General features: G+C 39.6%; 1 protein-coding gene across 5 annotated transcripts; it reads left to right on the plus strand.

Moving 5' to 3' along the window:
• Positions 1-369: 369 nt before the first annotated feature.
• Positions 370-22,157, plus strand: SLC35D2 (solute carrier family 35 member D2). 5 transcript variants are annotated; one of them, XM_065656041.1, is made up of 13 exons: positions 370-642; positions 2,957-2,990; positions 4,601-4,687; positions 7,425-7,492; positions 9,479-9,550; positions 11,418-11,486; positions 12,511-12,613; positions 13,885-13,977; positions 16,395-16,462; positions 17,211-17,289; positions 17,523-17,571; positions 19,107-19,189; positions 19,800-22,018. In XM_065656041.1, the coding sequence occupies exons 1-13, from the start codon at positions 503-505 to the stop codon at positions 19,869-19,871; spliced, it is 1,017 nt and encodes a 338-aa protein (XP_065512113.1). In that variant the 5' UTR covers positions 370-502; the 3' UTR covers positions 19,872-22,018. The 5 variants fall into 5 exon arrangements, with proteins under 5 accessions (XP_065512113.1, XP_065512114.1, XP_065512112.1 ...); XM_065656042.1 differs by lacking the exon at positions 17,523-17,571 and having other exon boundaries at positions 19,800-21,995; XM_065656040.1 differs by lacking the exon at positions 19,800-22,018 and having other exon boundaries at positions 493-642; positions 17,528-17,571; positions 19,107-19,183.
• The last annotated feature ends 84 nt before the right edge of the window (positions 22,158-22,241 follow it).

Below are 22,241 nucleotides of genomic sequence, written 5' to 3' on the forward strand. Positions count from 1 at the left end.
TTTATTTCCCCTGCCTGTTGAGATCTGACAGAAGTTAAATACCCAAAGGGAAGTTTTTAAAGCGGTTTGTTTTTTGGGTTGTGGGTTTTTTTTGTTTTTTTTTTTTTACGGTTTCACAAACCCGCGAGAGTGTCTGAAGCCCCGTCCTGGGCGGAGGGGCCGGGCCCGTGGCGCTCAGCTCTTTCCCGTTGGGCTGCACTAAAAACAAAGCCAGCCGGTGCCGGATGGCGGCAGGAGGTGCCGAAGGGCCTCGGGGCCGCCCGGGCGGCGGCAGCCCGTCGCACTGAGAGTGTCCCTACCTTCCCCTCGGGCCGGGCCCGAACCGCCGCGGTGCGGCCCGGCTCCGCACAGCGCTAGGGGGCGCCCCGCGGCCGCCGCCGTTCCCCGCCGCTCGGGGCCGGGCCGGGCCGGGCCGAGCCGGGGAGGGGCGGCGGCCCGTCCGGCCGCACTCGTGCAGGCCGGGGTGGGGCCCTGCCCGCTGCCGCCGCAGCGCCTGGCCGCCATGAGCGCCGGGCAGGCCGCGGGGGAGGCGGCGGGCGCCGCCGCGCACTCGGCGCTGCCCAGGGTGCTCTCCGCGCTCTTCTACGGGACGTGCTCCTTCCTCATCGTGCTGGTCAACAAGGCCCTGCTCAGCGCCTACAGGTGAGGGCCGCAGGTTGCGGAGGAGGAGCCGCCGGGCAGCGGTGGGGCCTGTCCCGGCCCGGCGGCGCTGCCGCTCCTCTCCCGGCGGGCGGAGGTTGCACCGAAGCGGAGCGGGGCCGCACCGCCTGTCGGGGAAGCGCCGGCGCAACCCAGGGGCGTTCGGGCAGCTCGGGTGCCGGGGCCATCACCTGGCGCACCGGGGATGGGGAACGTGCCGGGACTGGCGCCGGTGTCTCCAGTTTCAGACCCCGTTTGTGCCCAGCAGGTACCACTTGTGCTGCACCGCGGCACGGCATGGCACGCCAGGCTTTTCCTTCAAGGCCATTCGATATTCCTGGTGTCAAATCTGGTGTCTTGCAGGTCACACTGGTTCAGACCCTTCGGGGAAGCAGCGTTTCTCCTAACTGTTCCTACCAAACCATCTTGTTACCTTCCTGCGAGCACCTTTTTTTTCTGAGGTAGCAAAAAATGGAACGTGAACCCTTAGAAAATCTCTTAATTATGAAAACGCTGGAGAACTACCTCTGCGACTTGATGGGGCATCCCATGTGGAATCATTGTGCTCTAGCTGTGATCTCACCAATAATTCTTTGCTTCCAAGGTTTGCTCTGGTTATGCTGTTCTGGCTCATTATGGACTAGAAACACTAAGGGGGAAAAACCCAACAAAACAAAAGAAAAAAAAAAAAGAAAAAAACAACACTTGCTGTTGTTTTCTAATGCTCAATGCTGTTTAAACAAGTAACACCTGTATATAACATCTCCCAGAAATGATAAATGAGGCAAGTTGAGATTTTATTTTGTAGTTGTTTTCATCGTGTTAATACAATCTGCAGCTCCCTGTAAGTTCCTGGCATACATCTAGTGCATCCGTGAAAGATACTCAAGGACAGCAAGCACATCAGTAAGCCTGAATTTTGTATAAAGAGCTTACAGCATTGCTTGGAATGTTTAGGTCTTTGCAAATCAAAAATGCCTGGAGAAATCTGTGTAGTACAGACAAGTGAACTCTCCATATTTGTATTGTGTAGCTGCAAGTACAAACCAAAACACAGTTTAAGCATCACATGATTATAAATGGGAGTCCCGTTTCTTTTGCTCTTCCCTCCCCCCCCCAAAAAAAACCCAAAAAACAAAAAACAACCACCCAACAACTTTGTTTCCCAGATTCTTTTTGCTACCAGCTGCTCCTAACCCTTTTTCTCTGTTATGACTCCAGTGTCTTTATGGCCTTTCTGCTGCGATTCAGAACATTTCTTTTGCTAATACTGTGTTCCCGACCCAGGGCTGCTCATTTGAGCACATTTCTCAGCACGACAAATAGTAGTATAGCGGTTCCTGGTGGCTTCTGTGATAAATGGCCACAACCTCAAGGAGTCTTGATAATGGAAAGTCACAAAGCTTGTTGAGAGTGTGGACCTTGCTTAGGCATTTGTTAGTGCAGGTGTTCACAGAGAATGAAATGGCTTTTATTTAGATTCCCTGAATGCAGGTTTGTGCGTAACTGTTCCGGACAGTGCGGTCCAGAAAAATGCTGCTGGACTCCTTGGAGGCAACAGGAGCTCTGACCTTCAGGGTGCTCCTTGACACCTGAGGCTTTTGAGCAGAGAGGCTCCAGACGCTGCTGGTTATGGCATAAAGCAGCCATCCATTCTAAATAACTTCTTTGCTTGTATTTCAGTGTGCTTACAGAGAATTTGCAGTTACTGCCACACATTTCTTGGTTTTAACTTGATGTAGATTTTGGGGGAAAGACTGAGGTGCTCAGCTTCTTCAGGTGTCCTGCTAAAGTTTCTGCTCTCTTAGCATTCAAGTATTTGTGCTTTCAGCTACATTTGACTGAACAGGTATGGTAGGAATTTAGCTGTTTTAGCAGACAATAGATGTTTCTGCAACATTTACCTAGGTACTTTATTTTCACAAAAAAAGTGTTGCTAGTGTGTTTGGGCTGTGTAGATAAGCTTCCAAGTTAGGGCAAGTGCAAGAGATTTAACTTCTATATCCTCTGAGGATGTATAGCATATATGTGAGACCACTTAAAAAATTATGCAGTGTTAGAGTTCTCTGTGTTACCTTCACTTACAAAGGTACCCAAAACAACTGTGCATATGCTGTATTATTTGGATGCAGCTTGTGTTTTGCTGCAGAAATAAAATCTTAGGACTCCAGCAAGTGCAGCAGTTCCTGAGCCCATTTGAAAGACAGGCCAGTCATCCACATGTCCAGTTCTTGACTTTAGTTCTAATTTTAAACTAATATTTTTTTATTTTTTAAAAAAAATTTCTCAGTATTAAATATCTGTTTATGCTTTTCAGCTTCCCATCACCAATGTTTCTTGGAATCGGACAGGTATGTTCACATTAAAAAAATAATGTAGTAAGGCATACTAAATGCAGTCATTATTTTGTAAGTTAAACTAATGTTAGCATAGAGGTATATTTTAGGGGGAAATCTCTGTTATACTGCATTGCTTGTCTGCTAGATTAGATACATTGTAAGGAAAAGTGATTTATTTTAGTAAGGTCAAGGAAATTTTAACTCAAGTCAAAACCATTTCATGGGAAGAGTCATATAAAGGGCTGGAAATAGAATTTATTTCCCCTTACAGACTTCAATAATTAAGAGATCTGGCCTTCAAAACTTTCAAGATTTGTTCTAGCAAGTGCATAGGTCCTGTGAGAGTCCTTGAGCATTTGTGGATTACATGCAGAGACATTGCCTCTATTTTTAGACAAACGGTGTTTTTACTCAAAAATCTCTCCCCCGTTTCCCAGCAGTTTTCCAGTAGGACTACCACACAATTTTGGTTCTTTGTTGCCTTATTTGCCTGTGGGCAATTTACACTACTACAGCAGAAATATGTATTTTATTGATATTTTTGTTGCTAGTAGGCACCGTGGTAAAACCGAAGTTCAAATGTTTGTGTACATGGTTCGTGAAGAAGAGTGTGTGATTTTGCAGAGGGATGGCTGGGAAAGATGGAGCCTTGAGGCAAATGTTTGGGTAAATACATTTAAAAGAGAGGATTTGTTTTCTGCCAAGGTTACAAGCTAATGGGTAGTAAGGAAGAGATGGAAACAGGTTACTGCAAGTCAGACTTCTCTGCCATTTCGTGCTGAAGAGTCTCAAATCTCTTGTAAAATCTTTGCTGTGTGAGAGGGGGAGAGAGAGAGTCACACATTCAGACTGATCAAGGAACCACACATCGTGTTTCAGTGAAAGTCAAAGACTAGAAAACGTGGCATAATTCATGTTAAGGGCAATGACATGGCTTCGTTTATTTGCAAAGCGTAAGACTCAATGGCATTTCTGGTTTTTTGTTGACCCTTCCAGTATTTCCCTGAACACTTTGTAAAGTGCATATAATATCGTATAATGCTTTAGTCTGCAGAGCATGATTCCACCTCATCTTCTACATAGACAATGATTGTATTTTTATATAAGGAAAATTTTAACTTTTTTTTCGTCCTGGGGCCAACATTAACTTTTATGTTGTGTGACTGCTCAGATATTTTTCATTTGGTCTGTATCTTTGTTATTTCTTCCTTGTGTTGTCAATGGACTGATGAATGCACAACCCTCATCTCACATTACCAAAAAAAGCTGTAGGAGTGATTCTGCAGATTAGACAACACTCCGAGTAGAAATAGCACGATTATTCTGGTACCATGTTCTGTTTTATTTTCTCAGCTCCTTCTCAGCACTCATTGTTTCATTGGGTGCCAGTAATTTTCTCAAGCTAATAAAACATACGTCTGTATTGTACTTTTAAATAAGTAGCAGTCAAAATTGATAAGAATAAAGTTATTCTAGTTTATTCATTGCGTGCTGTGTTGTTCTTTGAAAGAAATGCGTAATACGTAGCATTTATTAAAAGCATATAAAAATTTTGTCTTTGAAGCAGTTCTTTCATATGTACAGTTTTGCTCTTAGATGACTTGTTTTTTCTTTTTGTTTAGATGGCAGCCACCGTACTTATCTTGTATGTGTCAAAATTAAATAAGATTGTTCACTTCCCTGATTTTGACAAAAGTATACCTGTGAAGGTAAGGATTACATAAGTCCTGATATTGATAAGAAAATGTTACCTCTTATAGTGGCATTCTTTCTTATGGAGACTAGATACAAAACAGCAAAAATTATGCATTTTTTTATCAAATGTGATTATTTGTATCTTCGTTTCATTTAACATGGGATTTCATCATTTCAGTTTCACTGCAATATTCTAGCCTTTTGTTTGCAGAGAAATCTGGCGGAATTTTGTTACACAGTACATGGGAAAGGGCGCTGTACCTTCATACAGCTGGATGAACTCTTTCAGATTCCTGTTATTTTTCTGGATGTGTACAGTTCCTTTGGGGATCGATGAGAGATCTGTGTTTAAGAAAGGATTTTGATCACAGCATGAAGGGAGAAAGGCTGCTTAGAAGTTGGAATGGGACATGTGGTAAAACAATAGAAAAAGAATATGTGATAGAACAAAAACGCAAAACCGGTTGACTCCAAATGTAAGATTTATGTTCCATAGGAAGGGCTAAAATAATGCCTGCTGTAAACGCTTTAGGTAGGGGCTAGCTGCATCATGCAGACCTTAAGCCTATATGGTCTAAGCAAGACAGAGAAAATAGGACAGGATCTTTATCTTGGATTGGGAACTAGGATCTGAAATGACTGCAGCAACGATCCTTTTAGATTTTTGCATCTTTGTGCAATGTTGCTGGAGCTTCACTTTGGTGTGTGAGCCTGTGTATTTATGTCTTGTTGCAGGGTGTTGGTCAGTGTTTGCTCAGGAATATAGAGCAAGCTTCCAGCCCTGCTGCAGGGCTCAGATATCACAGCTTTTCAGGCCACCATCTTCATTGCAGAATCTTCTTACTATCAGTCTGAGGTTTACTATGAAGATCTTGCAGCCTTTGGTGAATACTGTATATTCCTAATATATGTTGAAATCATTGGCATTTAGAAATTCTGTAGGGGTATCTGTAGCATTGATTATAAGAAGAACAATCCTTAGGTTTTCAAAATGTGAATGAAGAGGGTTTCCCAGTGGGTAGGTTTGAGTTCTCCGTATAAACAACTTGCTGAGTCCTTGAGAAGTTTCTTCCCTCTGCCTCCGCCAGTCCAGCTACTCTCCTTGTCTGTTGTTGCCTTCACAGTACAAGGGCATTAAGAAAAAATACCTTTTTTTTTTTTTGTCCTAATAATATCTATCCTTTGGAAGGCTTTTCTGGATATGCTGGAGCAGTCAGCACTGCAGCATCCAGGACTTCCATATTGCTTGTAGTGCTGGATTTGAATCAGCTGGATTGCTCATTGTTGATTTCTTTACTTTTTAAAGCACTCTTTGACCGACTCTTTATCCTTTTGAAAGCTTTCGCTTTTATTGACAGTAAGATTATAGTTGCTTTTCACTCCTGGGCTGGTTTAGGTCCTTGATGCTTTCAGCTATAGTTTTAAAGTAACAAAATGCTTATTTTAATGACAAAGGTGTGGAGTTCTTGACCCTTTTTGAGTCATTGTTTCACTGGTCTCTGATGTTGTGCTGGATGTTGTAATTTGTCTTTACTATAGACAAATTTCAGAGGAAAGAGAAAGTTGTGTCAGCTCTGTTTCCATCCTATGAACGAAGTAAAACATTTTTTTCTGAATAAAAATATACAGAAGAGAAACTGCATTACAAAATTTTTGCAAACTTATGTTGACAGGGTGGATATTTATTGTTACTTACAGTCCTGTTTACTTTTACTACTACTACTTTCACTCAAAAGTTAACCTTAGTTAACTATAGTTAACTTCTGTACTCTCTCCTCTTTGCTATAAAAGAAAGGCAGAATTTGTAACATAGATAAAAAGCAGCCCACGTCTCCATATGCTTTTCCAGCAGACAATGCTTTGAGAGGGCACCGCCTCCAACAAACACAGCGTCTCCTGCAGCATGTATAGGCACAGCAGCAGCTGCTGCACTTGCTGGGGCAGAGGATCTGTTTTGTCTTCCTTCCATTTCAACTCCGCTTGGCTGATAGTGACTGAGACTAAATGTACACACCACCTTTGTCCCCATTGATTACTTTGGCTGTTTTTAATCTTCTGCAACTTTTCTGTAGTGGGAGAAGAACAGCTTTGAGCTGCAACTGAATGTCGTTTAGGGACCCCTGACTTCTAGTGTGTTTTCTTAAGGCTCTGAGGTTCTGTTGTTGTTTCTCTGTATTGTGTTAGGGCCTATATGTTTCTGTGCAAGTCAGTCTCATTATGCTAGAGGCTGGAAATCGTGAAGTTTAATTTACCCCTAAGTACTTACCTTTCTTTTCTAGTGTCTCGTGTAGCGTAATTTGTTGGGTAGATCTAAAATTTTATATCTTCCAGGCATACTAGTATATGTGGATTACCTACATGAGTTTATTCACTCTTTTATTCAAGCTATTCTCTTGCTTGTTTAGCTATTAATATTGCTTTTATACCTAAAATTAAAGTGTTAGAATGGGTATTAATCTGAGGATTATAGTAATTAAAATAAAACTGATTGACATTTACTGTAAATGGAATCTGAGTCTCAGACTCATTAGATTGGTGCTCTTCTAATGAAATCAGTGAAGCTGTGGTTGTGAATGGTGACATGAACGAAAGCTGCAGATTAGTTTGCAGCAGTTACATTTTTTTCCTTAAAAACTCTCTTTCTTGCTAAAAGTATATCTGATATTATAGTTATCAAATTCTGTCGAGTAAAGTTTCTCAACAATGCTTCAAAACATAATAATCTGAGTTGTACTTTTAATTTTATCACAGTTGTTTCCTCTGCCTCTGATTTATGTTGGAAACCACATAAGTGGATTATCAAGTACCAGCAAACTCAGGTACAGTAAATGGAATTTATAAGTAGACTGTTTGGATTTTACCCTTTTATGGGGCTAAAAAATAAACACTGAAGAAAAGCATCTTGTAGAGACTTAAATGCATATGATATCTGACTGTCTGTCTAACCCCCCTGATATTATTATGAAATGTTTGATCTGTTTACAAGTTGTGTGCTTCTTTTAAGGGGGGCATAGCTGCGCCTGTACTGATGGAAAATTGCAATACTCCTCTGTGACAATGAAAGTGCTTTCACTTTCCCTTCACACCCAAGCATCCAGCTTTTCCTGGGTGTCTTAACCAGAGGGTTTGAAGGCTGTAAGAAAGATGTTTTTGAAGGAGGAAGAATAAGGGAAAAAAATGTGCCACGGTGTCAGTGCAGCTTATTTGGGACACACCAAGAGATGGAAAAACTGCTCTATAGTGGCGGGGGTGGTGGCAGGCTGTCCCTGCTGGGCTGTGGGGAGGGCGCTGAAGGGCTTGCTGGCTCCTGTGTGTGCCCATGAGCATAGATCTGTGAGAGCTGCTTTCATGCCAGTGCTAAAAAGGTGTAAGTTATGTAGAGGACCTGCTGTGGCAGACTGAAGGACTAAATTTTCTGTGGAAGAGGAGTGCAGAAGCATGGTGGCTGCACCAGGACTGGAGGCTACAGCACTACCATTGCAGTGATTTCTTGTATGTTATTACAGGCTCCTGAGGATTTGGTAGTAAGCTAAACTAAAACAGAGAATCTGGCAGGTTTTCAGCATTTCAGTAACTTTGAGACAGATGCTGGGAGAGAAAACGGGTTACTTTTAATTCGTTTACATTTCTTTATATTTATAGAATTAATTTTCTCTGACTAGCAACATCAGGCACCTGATTCTGCAACTCTTTGTTGTGTGCTTTCAGAAGTTTTTCCACTGCAGTGACTGTGCAGCCATTGTGAATATGGAAGTAGTTTCAGTCCTGTAAAAGTTTGATCCCTGGGTTCTTATTTCCGATTTCCCCAACTGTAATTTTAAAATAAAATTTAGTAGGTTATTTTAAACATAAGTGCACCATCTCCTCCTCCTATGGCTGACATGCCTCTTTAGGTTTACTGTCCATAACTGATTCTTCTTGCAGAAAAGGAAGAACGGCTACCATGTTTCTACCATTAAATTTTGTTACGTTGTGGTTTGTTACATTATGTGGCATTTGTTTACATTATGGCATTTTCCACTACGTTTGGGTTGTCAGGTTTAGATAGTCCTGTGCATACCTTCAAAATGTCTGTTGTAAAGTGATTAGACTCTGTGTTAGGGTTTGTGGCATTTGTTAATGCAGTTACTAATAGTTATCTTAAACAGACAATTAATTGGTCAATATGGCCATGCTGTCAGATTTTCTAGGTGTCAGACAGAAGTTTTTTCTCAAATTAATAAAAAAGTTTTCCAACTGCATCGCTTCACATAGACCAACGATATGTTGTTAAAAAGCAGCCGTTGGTGGTTGCAGCTGGTCCCAACTTTCATTTTTCTTTTATGTTCTCTATTTTTTTCTTGTGGATTTAATTCACTTTTTTTGGAAGTACAGCTTGTTTACTAAGCATATTTGCTTTGTATTTTATTTCTGTTATATGTTTTGAGATACAGGCTTATTGTGTGTCCTCTAAGTTTACAACAGAAATAATTTTTACTTACCCTGCCCATGAATTCTACAGAAAGAATTATTTGATGGGGGCTCTGCTAGGTAGAAAATAGCCTTTGTATTCCATTTCACTCTTTAGAAGGTAGCCAGTTGCATTGTTTTACGAACTGGCAAATCGTGTTATTTTTCAATGATTTGGTTATCTAATCTGCATCAAGTGCCAGACATTTTTTTAATGTATGCTAAGTGGCTGGGATTTTGTTTTGGTTGCTTATTGCTGGATACTGGTTTCATCTTCTGGTTAGTAAAATTAGATAAGAATTAGAACATAAAAATACTGTTAATCTGATGCTGTGCTTGGATTTTTTTTTTGACAGTTTGCCGATGTTTACAGTGCTCAGGAAGTTTACCATTCCACTTACTTTACTGCTGGAAATCATCATACTTGGGTGATCCTTTTTTTGTTTCATTTAAGATACCTTTATTTTAGATCATATCAAATTGATTACTTGTGGCATCTCATCAGAATATTGAATGAATGCTTTTTACTGACAAGAAGAAAAAAGCAAATAAAGTGGGTTTATGTAGCTTTTTTGAAGACATTGATTCATGCACTTTAGTGAATACAGGGAAAAAAATCAGCTTGCTCTTATTTACACAACTCATTCTCTTGACTGTTGCACAGGAATCAGATAAGCAGAGCACATCTTAGACACTTATTTTAGCAGTTGTGGTTTGTGTCTCGTCTTGGAGGCCCCTCAGCTACGAAGTGCTTTAAACAGTCAGATCCTAAGTCTAAAAACATACCAGTTTAACAAAGCAAAATGGTATCTGTCAGTGTGCTGCTAGATCAGAAAACACCTCAATTATAGATACCTCCGTTATTTTCAATGGGAAATTAAGAAGTGTGTGCTATTGCAGCTTGGGATCACTAGTTTCAGTTGTACTGGCTTGGAAGAACAGGAATATAAATAGGTCATACTTTGTTGCCATCATGGTTCTATCCAGATGTCTTGCTTGGATAAGGTGAGGTCACAAGGGGAAAAGCAGGTTACTGAAGCTGAACTCAGGTGACATGAGAGTGATGGTCAGGGGAAAAGCGTCTTGAAATTCCTCAAAGCAGACTGTCATCTTTTGGCTAAAGCAGCAGTTGCTCAATGTGAGTCATATTTGGGGATGCTCTGGGATTCTTTTCTAGTTGTAAATTCTCACAGGGAAAGTAGAACTTACTGTCTTCTCCTGTTGGCCTGAGGACTCCCACAAGCAAGTGAGGAAAATGTGAGTCTGTGAGGTTGTCATCTGTCCTTAGCTGGACTACAGTGATGTGGTGTGCAAGTGCAAGCAGCATCCTAACCTAAGGGAAGCTTAAGAGCAGAATGCTTGTATACCTACAGACTGCCACAGTGACAGTGTGTTTCCTGAGGGCTGAAGATGAAAAGACTCCAGAGAGTCTATGCTGGCTTACCTCAGGATTTGAAAAGCAGTCAATGTGCGAGTCATTATGATCAAAGCCTAACATATCTGGAGACTGCACACAGCTTTGTTGTTGGGACAGCGGTCCACAGCTGTGCTCCTTTGACATGCAGGATTTCTCCAAGAGCAATGTACATTTTTCTCACAGGCCAGCTCAGAGCTGGGGGCTAGCCTGAGAGAATGGCTAGGGCAATGTCTGTAAGGCATGTTGCAGTATGGAGCAAAAAGAAGTGCTTAAGACATTTTTAAATAAAGTAATACAGGTTTGAGAAGCAGACTAGTTTTACTCCGTTGCAGTGCTTATGTAGACATAGCAAAGATACCATAAGCTTTCATCCTTTCCCCTTCAAGTACAAGGTTTCGGTTTGACTTCAAAATAAGTATCTGTTTGGAAAATAGCCCAGATAGTTTGCTGTACAGCATCTTTCCTGAGAAAGGTGAGATGAAAAACTACATGAGAGGTATGTGTTGGTTTTCCTTTATTGGATTGCTGGAAGACACTGAAATATGTCCATTAAGACACTGAAATATGTCCCTTATGAGTACTAATACACAGTAAATTACAGTTTGTTCAAGTACTGTTACTTCAGTTACCTGTAATCTTTACTTTTAAAATTATCAAGTAGCAGAATGCTCATAATGCTTTTTCAATTTCTGTTTTCAGGGCCAAGGTCTGACAGTGTGGCACGTGGGCAGTCACATTGCTTCCTTAAGGTTATCAAGACTGTGCCCTCATGTTAAATGTTCTGTGATTACTAATTGTTTTGAAACGTTTCAGGCAGACAGCCATTTAATCTCTTCTTCAAATAATGAAAGTACGAACTGTCTAATTTTTGTCTACAGGAAACGATATCCACTGAGTATTATAGTCAGCGTATTTGCCATCGTTCTTGGGGCTTTTATAGCAGCTGGGTAAGGTTTTAATTTGTTATATGAAGTCATGTTATAAGAGGAGGGACAGCAGGATATTTTTTTCTTTGTCAAGTGCCACATAAACCTAGGTTGAGATCAGTTACTCTGGATCAAGTTGATCTGGAAAATCTCTCTACTGACATCATTGGGAGGTGCAGGAATACAAAGGGAAAAATTTAACTCCAGCTGAAAGTATTTCGGTGCTTCTTCCCTTTGCCCCCCTCCCCAGTTTTCCATGTTTGCAGGATCACAAATGAAGCAAGTTAAAACTGTATGGGCAATGCTGCTTTTAGTTCGTAGTATCAGTGTGTTTTAATAATCTTACAAAAATGTATTCTTGTTCTGGATAGAAAGACTGATCTTTTGGTTGTCAAATATTGTTTTGAATTAGGCAGTATCTATTTTTTTTAATCACTGTGAACAAGTACCTGTGTGAGGCTAAGTTTACAAAGCACTCGTATACTACTCTCTATTTTCTTTCTGTTTGAATATTCCTTTACTTAACTGGAAATGTAATGTTGTTTTTTGTTTCTTGGCTTTCCTGCATACAAAGGTAAATAATTTCCATGTGATGTGACTCGGATAGAGCCATGTCCTGTTACAAGAGTTACCCCTATATCCATGAGGTCACAAGTCAAAACAGGAAGGATGACAATATGTCTGGTCTGACTGTAAAAAACAAGTAGTCAGACTTTATTCCCTAGCTATTTTGTGTGTTAACAGAAGTAGATAAGTATACTCAGTAATAACTGGACAGGTTGTCAGGATTGAGACAGATGGAATTTTTCACAGAATGAAAACCGATCATTTCCTGCCACTTCTGCAGTGACTTATTTGTGATGGTCCAGTGACTGGAGAAATGTAAAGTACCTTGACTTACAAAGAAGGCTTAAAGCAAAACCTGTGACTTGCTGGAGTTCTGAGGATTTGCATTTCCTCATTTATGATACATCTTTAGTTAAACAAGGTAGTGCAATTCCTTGTATACTGTTTGCTTATTTACAATGTAATATTTCTTTCCCAGGTCTGATCTGTCTTTTAATCTGGAGGGCTACACCTTTGTATTGCTAAATGATATCTTCACAGCAGCAAATGGAGTTTACATAAAGCAGAAAATGGATCCAAAGGTAACTGTGGGGTGATTAGTTTGAATTTAACATGGTGACAATATGGTAACAGTGAGTGACTTATTGTCACTTCATGAACATACAGTTATTAACTAACAAATAGTTTCATTTGCTTTCATATTTCAGCTGATATATGCATCCTTAATACAGAACAGCCTCCGAAAAACTTATTAGTATCTCAGGCCAGGCTTAGATGAAAAGTGTATTTTTTCTCCCAAGTCTTTTAGGCAAAGTTTGTAGTGGCTTTGAAACATTGCTTTGGGCTAAAAAAAAAAAAAAATCCAAACCAAAGCAAATTGTTTATGTGTAAACTATATATATGATATATATATGTAAAGAAGATGAGTCTTTGACTAGAAACACACTTTAAGTGAGGTTTATGTAAAATAAACTGCTGGATAGGAACCTGGTTTGAGTGAATAACCACAACAACTGGTATCTTTTTGGCTATGTAAGATTATGTGCCATGAAAATGTATCAAGCCATAGCAAAGGCCAGTCTTGGAGATGCTGGGCAGAGATTTTGTCACTAACTTTGGTGGAAATACATATCTTCTAATAATCTCAGGAATCACATCGAGTCCAGACTCTGTAATTTTTTATAAGCAGCACTTAAGAGCCTCAAGGTTTTCTGCAAAATGTGGAGTTTCATTTTAAAGCAAGAGATAAGCTGGAGAGATTTGCCCAGTAGCATGGCTGAATCTGGAGGAAGGGAAGGCTGCTTTTTCATTCCCCAAATCTTCTGCTTTTGTGTCAAGTAAATTAACCGACGGGGTATGTGGCATCCCTCAAATTGCTTGAAGTTACATCAGTTACCAGTGATTAGAGATGCTGCATTTAGGAGCCAGGCTTCATTAATTTTCCTGTTATGCTGGCCTCAGGTAGCCACCCTGCCCTATGCTTTCATGGTTGATTTGTCGTAGATGGAATGGGTAATCCCCTGTCCAGGCAGAACTTATGTAGAGTCTAACATAAAGTAGTTCCAGACTATTTCCTTGAGGAAGTTTCTGACTAGCTGGTGTTATATAGAAACTTTTGAAGGTAGAGCAGAGCAGTAATATTCTGCTGAGCATACGGACAAAGTGACTGATGCGGAAACTCAGCTCAGAACTGAACACTGAATCCAACAATTACAAGCTTGTATTTTAAATTGAAGTGTATCATGTTTTGTGTGCTCATTGACAATAATGTCTGAAGGATCACCAGAGTAATATTTAGTACTTTGCTCCCAAATGGCTTGTAATTCTAAACACCATGTTTCATTTTTCACAGGAGTTGGGAAAATATGGTGTCCTTTTCTATAATGCTTGTTTCATGGTGGTACCAACAGTTATTATTAGCTTTTCTACTGGAGACTTTCAGCAGGTAAGAAGCAGTATTGCCATTCTCAGACTGATAACTGTATTTTGTTCATATTTTTCATGGCGGGGTGTGGGTGAGGTTTTTTTATTTGTTTTTAGAGAGGTAATCCTACCTCCATGCTATTGATTAGTATTTGAAATATGTACATTGGACTTTCTCTTCACAGGCTAAAACTTGTAATTATTCACCCTAAAGAGAAGCTGAATTTGTGTGATAGCCCTTATATGAATCTTTTTTTAAGAATTAATGTGTGACTGAGGACTCACCGCTGGAGCAATTGGTTGGGAACCCAGCTGCACTGTGTGACTTGCAACATGCTCTAAAATGAGATTGCAAATAGAGAAACCAGACAATTTCCAGTCCTCCTCTCATCATGATGCACAGAACAGATTTCTGTTTAGTCTCAGTCTGGTTTCGTAACCTACACTTTACATTCTCATAGAACGACAGCATGACTCTCTATAGCTAATCAGAATACAGGTTAATACCATAGGCAGTATGGTCTGGTACACAAAGTATCAGACGACGCGGTTTGTATTGTTTTTCTGCCTCCCTCACAGACTTGCTGGCTTGCCTTTTTCTTACCAGTAAAATGAGTCTAGAGACTCGTATTCCTTTTTGGAAATGTTTTGAGATTTGCCACTGAGAATTGTTGCAGAGCTTGGGAGTATCGTAAATCATTTCAATGTCCTTCATTGTATGTTGTGTCCCGGACTCATGTAGTTCTGTCATTGTGTTCTCACAAGTCTGCTTTAAGGGGAAAAATTGTCATTCCCTGAAAAATGATGGATTTAGATCTTCTCTGAGTGTGAGATGTCTTCCTGTGACATCAATCTAGCATGACCTTTTTCTATTTTAGGAAAATGCAGCTGATGCCCTCGTTGGCGGACTTAGTGGGAGCCAAGTTTGTATGGCTGTAAGCTCTCAAGTGCTTTCCCAGCAGGCAGGGCTGGAGGCGTTTTGGGAGAAACGGTCAGGGAAGTTTGCCTTGTTGCTAGGTTTATTCCATGGCAAAAATGAGTGCATTGTGCCCACATGTTGATTTGGCACAAACAATTTAATGCTCAATTACCTGAAAAGAATAAATAAACATCAGAGAAATGCATAGTGCCTATTGTGCATACGTGTTGGCTTGGTCACTTAGTATTAAAAGTCCTATTAAATTATGTGGATAACTAGCATCAATGTGATGCACAGAGATTAAATCACAGAAAAAAAAAATGGAAGAATACTGATGAAAATCCAACAAATTGTTGCAGATAACACCTGTGTGTAGCCAATTTCCAGGCCGTGGAAGTTCGCTTGCTTTTAGCCTAGAAGAGCTTTTAGCCTAGCAGAGCTTTTTGCCTTGATCTGTCACAGACTTGTATCTTTTGCCAGTCAAAATATCAGCACGATGTCTATGTGCTAGGGAGACTGCTTCTGCTCCTCTAGCTAGTTCTGGAGTGGTAGCTACCACATCTTGTAGATGTAGATCTTATCACGACTGCAGTTTATGAGTGTCCCACTTCTTCACCAGCTGGCTGACAGAGGACAGGAAAGCGTGATGCAGTGGGAGAGACAGGAGGCCCCAGAAGGTCTCCCTGTAATGCTTTGCAGTTTGTTGTTGCACACCAGCACAATTATAGCGGGGCAGGGCTGCCTGAGATGCCTCTAATCTGTTACCTCAGGTGGTGGAGGCTCAGGTAGCCACCGCTCAGCGTGGACTAACAACCTTGATCCTGTTTCTCAGGGATGTGTTCAGCATTTGCTGGGTTTTGTGCTGATACAGGTGACTTTAATCAGGTTAAGATGAAGCATATCTTGGAGTTACTAGAGATGGAAAAGAATCTTCGACATATTTCTTTGTGACTGTTGTGTGACACTGTGTGTTTGCTGCATGTCACTAAGGAGCAGACTTCAAAGTGATGATTTAGCCTTTTCATTGATCTTCATTGATGAGGGACCATAGTAATGTTTATTTAATTTACTTTTGAGCTCAAAAATGCAGGCTTGGACCTTGAAAGCTGTTCATGACTGAATCTATGGTATGAAATAGATTTCAAGGAGCTTATTTATTTATCTTATGTCAACACTATGTATTACACTATTAATCACAGTGTTGGTATCTGTATTAATAAATATAAACCCACAATTTATCTGTATTGTATTTTTATGTTTTGCCTGCAGTGTGCAGTTTTATATCTGCACTGCTGTATACGTTCCAAGAATGTGTCTGTGTATCATGGGTGCCGTCGTCCTGTTGTCTGTGAAGTTAAATGCATCAAAATATTTTCAGTAGTAATATAAATGTTTTGTAATTATAATATGAATCAAATATATTCTGTGATTTCACACATTTTCATATTAACTACATTTTATACGTGTTTACAGTTGATTATATAGCACGTCATTCTTGTTCTCTCTTTTTTTTTTACTAGGCAACACATTTCCAGCACTGGACAAATTTTTTATTTGTCTTTCAATTTATTCTTTCCTGCTTTTTGGGGTAAGAACACAGGGCAATCACGTAAGACATTTTAATGGCAGTGTTTCAAATTGCAAATGTCAAATATAAGACTTGCTGACAAGTTACGTTAAAATTCAAAGAAAATACATTTTCCCCCGAGGCTTCTGTCTATCTTTTAATTATTTTTAATAGTGTAAGTAACAGTTTCAGTACTGTCGATGTTGTTGACCTCACAGGTACAGTGGTCAACAACATGACGTCAGCTTTTTGCTTTCTGTACTCAGTGTCTCTCTGCTGACTGTCTCTTCTGATTATCTGACTTACTCTTACAGTTACTAGAATGTAAGCCCTTCAGTATAGGAACTGTTTCAGTGAGTTTTTTATTTAAAATACCTGGACAAGTATGGGACACTCAAAAATAATGGAACAATGCTTTGTTCCTGTTGGAACTACAGAGTCAAAGGTAGAATAGAAAAATTAGTTGGATCCTGTTCTGCCCTTCCACACAGCACCTACTAAGGGGTCCAACTGACTTCAGTACTGACATTTAAGAAGCACAGAGGCTGGGGATGACCCTGCTACAGCTCAAGCCGCACATTTTAACATGTCTTGACTACTCTATATGCATATTGTTAACTTAAAATACATGTCCACAGAATCTTAGGGTTTGGAACAGGTGGGATTGATGAACCCAGCAAAATACTGATCCAGAAAATGTTGAACATTTCAAAGTGTTGCTAAACTTCTGAGCTCCCTGGGAATTTATAAAATTTTCTCCTTTATTTAGATTTCTCTTGATGTATTCTACTGTCCTATGCAGTCATTACAATTCTGCGCTCACAACGACAGTAGTTGGTGCCATCAAGGTGAGTTATGGAGCAGAAGAGGGAAATAAGAATGTTCAAATAGACAGGGAAGAGCATTGACTCAGCAGTGATCCTGATTATACTTTCAGCTAGAAACTCAAAATGAGGGCTAATAACAAGACAGTGCTTGTGCCAAACAAGGTCACACTACAGAGTGACCCTGTTTTCTTCCGCTGAAGCTCAGGTGTACTCTAGAAAGCAATGTATTGATTTATTTTTATTTTCCCCACAAGAGAAGCTTCAACCACTTTAAAAGATGTACATTTTGTCACATTTTGTCAGGTACTGTCACCTCCTTCTGTTCTTTACCAGGTTACTGTGAGATATTCAAGGTGGCCTGTTGCACGTCCATTGCAAACTGATATAGACTAACCTGCTTTCACTTTGGGCTGAACTAATTTCCATTGCTGATGATTAATGGGGAATTCCTAGATACAGAATAATGACTATGCTGTAGTGGGGAGTGTATTGCTTTATGGTTAACTGCTTCAGCCTCTGTGTGAGAACTATATTCTGGCTGAATGGACTACTTAATTTTGGTTTGTATATGGTCAAAACCAAAACATGCATGTCATAAAAACTGAACTTGGTGTCCTTACAGTCTGTTTTCTCTAACCCAGTTTAATTTAAAACCACTGCAGCTTCCTTTGCATTGATGAGGCCAGCATGTCTGAGCTGGGAACATCACTGACTGCCCAAGCACCTTTTTGTAGGGCAGTTTGGAAAGAAGCATGGAGCTGTAAGCTATAAGAGTTTTAGCAAAATATAAAACTTGTACAGTTATGGGCCAAACAGCTATCAGAATCCAAGCTGATTTAGGCACAGGAGTAACAGTCCTCAGAGTGCTCCCTTGCCTAGGTGACTGAGGAAAACAATACTCCGTCATAACAAAATGCACGAAGAGAAGATGGTACTTCTCTTTCTACAGTTTTCTTTTGAAAGCTGGCAAGATTAATCTAGTAGTTTTCATTTTGTGGCCCTGAAAGCACGCTTTTAGATTTTATATGTCTGCACTGAACCATTAAGACAGAGCAACACTATTTCTCTTTTCGGAGCAATAATAGTCTTGGAGACATTTTGAAGAGCTTTAAAGTTGAGAAGCACTTTATGATGCAGTAGTCCCCGGTAGAAACTGGTAGAAATGATGTCATTATCCAGGCTAGCTGCTAAAACATTTGAAACCAAGAAAGTGTTGGTAAAATGATCATACAGTTCTATAGCTTTCCTTCTGTCTGTAGGGGACAATTTTCTGAAAACTGGATGGGGGTGGGGTGAGAGGTGGAATCTTTAACTTTAAACTGTGCCTGCCTTGAACTTGAAAGCAAAGTGCTTTCAATGCACATTTAGTTGGCAAAGTAAGGGGGTAGCCATTTTAAAGCAATAATAAAGAACTTTTATTGTAACTTTAAAGCATGCTTTTTGTGCTTGAGAACCAAAACCCTGCTTTTAAGAAATGAGATTTGAAATGAACCTTCCAAAGATGAAAAAGAAGTACATTTTCAGTAGGTGGCTATAGCTTCATTTTAACTAATATCAAATAGCTAATTTTATTTTTGATTTTCTTTCTTATCCTTTTCCACAGAAAGTCACTCTCAGTGCATTGCATGCATTTGGAAGGCATATTGATTTTATTATTTTATTTTACTGTTAGATGACCCATAAGGAGTCATCCCATGAAACTGATTTAAATGCTGATTTTAGAGTAGCCAGCAGCAGAGTATACCTATTTCCTTAGAAAAGTAAATTAATTGATATCATCTATATTCTTTGAGATGGAAACTGACTTGAATAAATGCATGACTTTTGTTTCCTTTCAGAATATATCCATTGCTTACATTGGAATGTTGATTGGTGGAGATTACATATTCTCCATGTTAAACTTCATAGGGCTAAATATTTGGTGAGTGGAACTTCAATAGCTTTTGTTTGTTAAGGCTGAAAATTTCTCAGTGAGATATAGTTTTATCTTTTGTTTGATTTGCCAACTTGAGTGACGCAGTTTTGAAACTACTGGCCTGAGGAAGAACTGCGTCCGTATGTAAAGTTCGTTACAGTTAGTTATGTCTTTTCATGTTTGTTTTCAGATATTGAATCTTACTGTGGTAAGATCTTAACTGTGGAAACATGCCTGCAGTTTTACTACATGGGATTGTGTTCGTGGTTTTTTGTGGTTTTTTTTTTTTTTTTTTTACGAGCAGTAGTGCTGTGAGGCTTCCAAGTAAAAGCCAAGTGGTGTGGGAAGTGAGAACATTACTGAATGAGTTGTGCCCATTGAATATGATTTATAACTTGTGAGTTGTTACTTTTTGTGCTTTGATGAACTGTTACATCTGTATGAATCTGTTGGAGCGAATGATAATTGATCTTTGTCTGCTCAGGGTGAGTTTCTGAGATGGCACTCTGTGCTAGCTGGCATTCTTTAATGCTTTGAAAGGAAAGGTATGTACGTATAAAATAGTATGTACAACATTTGGTATCTCTGACACTTCTGTTTATTCTCTTTTCTTTAGTATGGCAGGAGGACTGAGATACTCGTTTTTAACCTTAAGAGGAAACAGCAAGCCTACGCAACCTGGGGATGAAGAGGATGCACTTCCTGAGTCAGTTAGCCAAAATGCCTGACTTGAAAGAGACTGAAGATAGAAGTTTGTGTAGCATTGCTGAGAGCTTAAATAAGTATATGCTGGAACATATTTGGAACGAGAAAAAAATCTACCTCAGCTGCCACAGATGTGCACACAATTCGTTTGTTCAGAGATATTCTTGCACACCATGTTTTTTACATGTAGGCAAGTTGAATTTTAGCCTTTTTTTTTCACTATGAGCTAATTAATAGGAAGAAATGCCGTGAGCAGATCTCAAGTTTTAAATTTTCTTCATTTACCTGTACTTCGGTGCTATTTGTACTCGACAAGATCCATGAGTTCTGTTTCGGTGTCTGCCAGTACTCTCTGAGGCAGAACTCCCAGTAAAGATGCTGAGGCTTGATTCACCGTTGCCTTATGCCATATCCAATCTTTGATATCAGTGAAGAGATGAAAGATGCTGGTGATTCAGAATGATTTCACATACGCATTTGCTCTTGTTTGAAGTGACTGTGGAACGTATGGGGCAAGGAGGAGATGTGCCCCAAGATTGTTCTCTCTGTGTTGACTAAAGAATTCAGGATATGGCCAGGTGTGTTCACTATGCATTGTGTCGACATTCTCTCTCAACCTTTTCCTTATCCTCAGTAACATCATGATGTTCTGCTGCAGTTGTCACTGTTGGCTATGAGTGAACCCTGATAACTTTTCTGCAGGATCAAGGAGAGAAGGAAGTTGAGAGAGGATTTTTTAGTATTTAAAAAGAAATTTTTTATGTGTGAGCCATTATCAAACAGGTAATGAGGATAGATAACAAAGGTAAATCTATTTTTGTTTAGGTACATTAATCTTTTTATATCACAGTCCCCTTCTCTGATGTTTTGTCTATAATTACCTTTTAATGCTGCAGAGAAGTAATACAACTATGTATGAACTACAAGAAGGGAAACTGATTGATATATGGAAGACTAACTGGTGTTTAAATGAGGAGAAAGGACCAGTGTCCTGCTGTGTCTTATAGGTGCAGTGAAAGCTTATCTGGTACTAGTTCATGCTTAAAATTCAGAGCAAGCAATTATAACAAGCTCAGACCAGAATGTGGTGGTCTGGGTTATCATTGGGGATAATAATGGCACCACTCTGTATCTTTTTTTCCTTTTCTGAAAATACAGTTGATAATGCTTACCCGTGTCTCCAAGGACATAGTGCTAATCTTTGAAAACACCACAGAAGAACTATGGTGCTGGGAGATAGCAGAGTATTTAACCTCATTGAAGTTCTCAATTCCCTGCAAGCATGAGCAAAGATTTTTAAAAATAATCAAATCAAAATAAGATTTTGGAAGACCTTGACATGGAACCAGGATGATCTAATGGCTTGTTTGATCCCTGCTTAAATTAAAATACAGCTAAAACTGAAAAGCATTTATCTGTATGTAACACGTGAATGACCAGACTGGATTAGATCTAAGAAATCTGTGCATAGCTCATGCTAGAAGCTTCAGGGAATGACTTGGCTGCCCACTGCCTCTGTGGATTTGAATGGCAAGAGGGCCAGTGACTGCAGATACTAGAAGCGGAGTTTAAGGGCACAGTCAAAGTGGAAACTGAAGTCTGATCTATCCAGTTTCTCACAGCTGGCTAAGAGATGTGAGTTTCATTTTCTGCCTGTTGAAGAGCTGAAGAGGGAAGAGGTTGCTGCAAATACTGTAGAGAGATCATCTGTTTTTAAATAATTCCTTTATACTTAAAAAGCCTTCAATGTTTTGAGTGTATTCTTTTATAGGACTGCTTTTTTCTCCAGATCATCTCTACCTCCAGAGTCCTAATTACTGAACCTCAACTCTCTGACATGGGACAAGATATTGGAAGGTTTTCATTAATTATTAAAAGATTATGAGAGTCATTTGATTGTAATACTGATGGACACACAATGGCATCTGCTATATAAGATGTAGTTCCCACAAAGGAACAGCTACTGTATGAATTTAATTCATTAATATTTTGCTATACCTTTTATAAATAAAAAGAGACAGATTACAGATTTAACAAGGTTTTTTTTGGTTTTTGTGTGGGTAGACACAATTCTTTCAAGCGCACATAGATAGCACAAATATTTGCTTTCTATTCGATCAACTGCTATACTATATTTGAAATAGTTATATTAATTGATTCTGTGCTGTAGTAGAAGTGATTTTATATAATTTGTTGTTCCCGTCATGTTTTTTGAAGTCCTTCAGACTTAGACTACTCACCTAAAATACAAACCTGAATCTCACAGTCTTTGTGATAGTATTACTCAGAATCTTTTAAAAGATAAATTTAGGAATAACAAAAAGTAAGTATTATCTGAAAGAAATTGCAAGTC

This window comes from Caloenas nicobarica, chromosome Z (assembly GCF_036013445.1).
Source record: "Caloenas nicobarica isolate bCalNic1 chromosome Z, bCalNic1.hap1, whole genome shotgun sequence".
NCBI classification, from domain to species: domain Eukaryota; kingdom Metazoa; phylum Chordata; class Aves; order Columbiformes; family Columbidae; genus Caloenas; species Caloenas nicobarica.

What these genes read in the sequence shown, in the direction of transcription:
- SLC35D2 (XM_065656041.1), top strand. Translation starts at nt 503, where the DNA reads ATGAGCGCCGGGCAGGCCGCGGGGGAGGCGGCGGGCGCCGCCGCGCAC. An exon ending in CTACTGGAGACTTTCAGCAG is followed by an intron (nt 13,978 to 16,394) that starts GTAAGAAGCAGT and finishes TTTTTTTACTAG; the next exon opens with GCAACACATTTCCAGCACTG. An exon ending in TTCATAGGGCTAAATATTTG is followed by an intron (nt 19,190 to 19,799) that starts GTGAGTGGAACT and finishes TCTTTTCTTTAG; the next exon opens with TATGGCAGGAGGACTGAGAT.